At 44.9% G+C, this 4558-nt stretch overlaps 1 protein-coding gene across 1 annotated transcript; it reads right to left on the bottom strand.

The window, feature by feature from the left end:
- Nucleotides 1–248: 248 nt before the first annotated feature.
- On the bottom strand, nt 249–4323 carry LOC145408090 (uncharacterized). The gene is made up of 2 exons (XM_080278898.1): nt 3814–4323; nt 249–416 (listed from the first exon to the last, which is right to left on the bottom strand). Exons 1-2 carry the CDS (start codon nt 4321–4323, stop codon nt 249–251), a joined length of 678 nt encoding a protein of 225 aa, XP_080135024.1.
- Between the last annotated feature and the right edge of the window lie 235 nt (nt 4324–4558).

Here is a 4558-nt window from a genome sequence, read left to right as displayed (position 1 = left end):
TGTTACCTATGAAGGTATTGAAAATGTGTGTTTATTAAGAACAGCATGTATTGACCCCAGTGAGATTGTGTGTGTGTGTGTGTGTGTGTGTGTGTGTGTGCTCACACAAATCATAATTAAGAAAAGCTAAGCATATCTAAGGTAAGGCTGTATATTTAGGTCTCCATATCACTTTCCTCTTCACTTGGATCGTCCACACTACTTTCGTCTGATGCCACATTAATTACAAAATTTTCAACATAATGATCTTATGCAATGTCCTTGGCCCTGAATTCAGCCTCAGTTTTTAGTGTGTGGTCGATGCATTTCCGCCAATGTTCAGATATTATGTTGTTGATTGCCTGGTAGGCTATTTGCTCAATTCTCTTCAGGCACTGGTTACCATTAGAGTTTTTCTGCTTCACTTCAGTTTTCACCTGTGCCCAAATTAGTTCAATGGGGTTCAGCATGCAGTGGTAGGGGGGTAGCCTGAGTACTCTATGTCCGTGACTTTTTTTTTTTTTTTTTAATGCGAGGAAGAAGGAACCAAAGGCCATGAGCCCGCAGTAACAGTTCCCTCCAAGAGAAAAACAAAATACAATAGAGAGCCAAATTCAAGATCCGATCATTTTGAGATGCCTGGACACACTGCGTTTGAAAGACTGGAGATCATAGGCAGGAGGAAATACAGACAGAGGGAGACAGTTCCAGAGCTGACCTGTTGCATGAATGAAAGACTGGGAGTAACGGTTAACTCTTGCATTAGAGAGTTGGACAGAAAAGGGATGAGAGTTTGCTGCCAGACGGGTGCTACGCGCCCGTCGTAGAGGTGGAGGAATGCAAGCAGACAGTTCAGAGGAGCAGTGACCATTAAAGTAGCGATAGAAAAGAGATAAAGATGCAACAGTGCGGCGAAGAGACAGAGGTTGAAGGGAGTCAGTAAGAGGAGGAGAGTTAATGAGACGAAAAGCCTTTGACTCCACCCTATTGAGAAGAGCTGTATGTGGGGAGCCTCCCCATACATGAGAGTTGTACTCCACACAGGGGCGGATAAAACCCCTGTATAGAGTCAACAATTGTGCAGGGGTAAAGAAAGAGCGGAGTCGGCTTAGCACACCCAATCTCTTGGAAGCAGATTTTACAAGAGATGTAATATGATCTTTCCAAGATAAGTCCCGAGTAAATGAAGCCCCAAGCATGTTCAAGGATGATGCAGGATTAATCTGAATATTATTAAACATTAGTGGGTATACCTGTGGAAGATTTTGTCGGGTTGATAGGTGTAAGAACTGAGTCTTAGAAGCATTAAAGACAACCATATTATTTTTACCCCAGTCAGAGATATGAGCCAAGTCAGACATTAGGTGTGCCATAGCCTCATCCCTTGTTTCTTGAAGTAACTGTTGAGATGGGCGTTGCGGGAACCGAATGGAAAGGTGAAGGGTGGAGTCATCAGCGTATGAGTGGATAGGGTTAGATGTACAGCTTAGAAGATCATTGATGAATAAAAGGAAGAGAGTTGGTGATAGGACAGAGCCCTGAGGAACACCACTGTTGATAGATCTAGGAGAAGAACGATGGCCGTCTATGACAGCAGCTATAGAACGACCAGAAAGGAAGCTAGCGATGAAGGTACAGATAGAAGGATAGAAACCGTAGGAGGGCAGTTTGGAAATTAAAGATTTATGCCAGACTCGATCGAAAGCCTTTGAGATGTCAAGTGCAATGGCAAAGCTTTCGCCAAAGTCCCGAAAGGAGGATGACCAGGAGTCTGAAAGGTAGGTGAGAAGATCGCCAGTGGAGCGTCCCTGACGGAACCCATACTGACGATCGGAAAGAAGGTTGTGATAGGAAAGATGCCTTAAAATTTTTTTATTAAGAATTGACTCGAAAACTTTTGAAATACAGGACGTTAAAGCAATTGGACGATAGTTGGAGGGTTGGGAGTGGTCACCCTTCTTTGGGACTGGCTGAATGAGAGCAAACTTCCAGCCAGAAGGAAAGGTACAAGTTGACAGACAAAGGCGAAATAGTTTGCCTAGGCAGGGTGTAAGCACAGAAGCACAGTTTTTGAGAACAACAGGAGGGACCCCATCAGGCCCATATGCCTTGTTAGTACTGAGGCCAGTAATGGCAGAAAATACATCAACTGAAGAAATTTTAATGTCAGCCATGAGGAAGTCAGAGGGGGAAGTGATGGAGGAACAGCACCGAATCGTCTAAGGTGGAATTGGAGGAGAAAGTCTGTGCGAAGAGATCTGCTTTATCAGTAGAAGAAATAGCTACAGAACCATCAGAGTAGAAAAGAGGAGGGAAGGATGATGAGGTAAAGTTGTTAGAAAGATTTTTGGCAAGGTGCCAGAAGGAGCGGGAAGAATTCGAGTTGGAGAGTTGAGAGCATTAAGTATGGATGAAATTATTTTTAGTAGAGCGAAGAACAGACTTAGCACGATTCCGGGCAGAAACGTAAAGATTATGTGATTCAGGGGTGGGTTGGCTCCGGTACCTTTTGTAGGCCTTCTCCTTGTTGCGGACAGCATTAGAACAAGCGTGATTAAACCAAGGCTTTCTTGCGTTAGTCAAAGGATATGAGAAAGGAATGTATGCTTCCATGCCCGAGAGAATAACCTCCGTAATGCGCAAGGCACACTCAGATGGCTCACGGCCATGGAAGCAATAATCATTCCAGGGAAAATCAAAGAAGTACTGCCTGAGGGCCTCCCAGCCCGCAGCTCCAAAATGCCAGAGACGACGTTTCCCTGGAGGGTCCGCAGGCCGTACTGGAGCGATAGGACAGGTTAAGGTAATGAGGTTGTGATCGGAGGAGCCCAACGGAGAGAAAAGATTAACAGAGTAAGCAGAAGGATTAGTTGTGAGGAAGAGGTCAAGTATGTTGGAGCTCTCTCCAAGGCGGTCAGGGATACGGGTAGGGTGCTGTACAAGCTGCTCTAGGTCATTAAGGATAGAAAAGATGTAGGCTTGTTCACCAGGTGGATCCGTGAAAGGAGAGGAGAGCCAAAGGTGGTGGTGAACATTGAAATCTCCAAGAATGGAGATTTCAGAGAAAGGAGAAATGGACAGAATGTGTTCCATCGTAGAAGTAAGATAGTCGAAGAATTTTTGATAGTCAGTAGAATTAGGGGATAAGTAAACAGCACAGATATATTTAGTCAGAGAATGACAGGAAAGCCGAAGCCAGAGAGTGGAGAATTCAGAAGAATCAAGTTCAGGAACACGAGAGCAAGATAAGTCGTTGCGTATGTATACACAACAGCCACCTTTGGCTTTGAAATGAGAATAGAGAAAGTAGGAGGATACAGAAAAGGGTTTGCTGTCAGTTGCCTCAGACAGCTGAGTCTCCGTTAGAAAAAGAAGGTGAGGTTTAGAGGAGGAGAGGTGGTGCTCAACAGAGTGAAAGTTAGATGAAAGGCCGCGAATGTTGCAGAAATGAAGAAGAAGAGAGTCAGACAGTGGTTCCAGGCACCTCGAGTCGTCACCGGGAGAGGGGCAGATGGCGGGGGCATTTATGGTCCCCCCCCCTGGGGACTCCGAGGCTGGGTGAATTGACGCCATTTTGGTAAATTTTGAATAGGAAGTGTAGTGTGTACTGTGCATGAAGTTTGGTGAAGATAGATAGAGAAATTTGTACTGGAGAGCATGCTGGCCTACTCTCTGTGTAACTGAGACACTGAAAAAGTTCAGCAAAGGGGGATGGTCAGGAACTAGTCCTGAGGGCTGATGAAACGGGAGCTCCAGCACTCCCTGTCATCAGCTTTCCATCCACCTCGGGAGTACTGCCCTGCTCGACTGGTGCTACAGTCTACTCCAACTAACTGCTATCTGATCAATTTCGTATTCTTGCTTTGACTTGTGTTTTTTACAGATCTGAAGTAACTGTACTTTAGTAGCAGAGGGATCATGGGAGATGTTGTTTGAAGCTAACCACTGTAGTAGTTCATCTTTTCTGCTGCTGGTTGTTGGCACTTTACAGGTGAATTTTGAGTGGTATGGTGCATTATCTAAAACTATTAGTGATCCTTCACTGATGTTGGGAAGTAATTGTTCTTGGAACCAGATCTTGAACCGTTCATGGTCCATAGCATCATGGTAGTCCCCCTTTGATCCATTCTTGGACCGGAACATCAAAAGAGCTCCAGGTATGAAGCCTTGGTGACCACCAGCATGAACTATGATGAATCTGGCACCTCTCCCCGTCTTAAGTTTAGGGCCAGCTGTTCCGTCTGGATCAGTCCAACAACGCTCAACACAGATGTTTTGGTTGATCCATGTTTCATCCAAAAAGACCACCGGACGGGGATGGAAACTTGCTCTGTTGTTGTTCATTTCTCGAAGGTATTCTTTTCTGGCTGCCACAATGTCCTTCCTTTCCATCAAAATTTTCCTTCCACTTTGCACCTTCTTATACCGAAATCCCAGTTGTCTTATTATTCTAAATAATGAAGTTCAACACCCCTTGAAACTGATAGGAGGCTCCTGGATTTTCTTTAATAAAGCCGAAATCGTTGGCAGTTCACCTCGTTCATAAAATGCCAGCATCCCTCGTCTGATGCATCCTTGG

The sequence above is a fragment of the Coenobita brevimanus genome, chromosome 75 (genome assembly GCF_032717465.1).
Source record: "Coenobita brevimanus isolate Jiangsu-jjx chromosome 75, ASM3271746v2, whole genome shotgun sequence".
NCBI classification, from domain to species: domain Eukaryota; kingdom Metazoa; phylum Arthropoda; class Malacostraca; order Decapoda; family Coenobitidae; genus Coenobita; species Coenobita brevimanus.
The sequence above is the reverse complement of the archived record's forward strand: the minus strand, read 5'-3'. Positions and strand labels throughout refer to the sequence as shown.

Coding starts and splice junctions, on each gene's coding strand:
- LOC145408090 (XM_080278898.1), bottom strand. CDS start 4,323: ATGAACAACAACAGAGCAAGTTTCCATCCCCGTCCGGTGGTCTTTTTG. Junction 417..3,813: donor ACGAAATTGATCAGATAGCA/GTTAGTTGGAGT, acceptor ATTTGGGCACAG/GTGAAAACTGAAGTGAAGCA.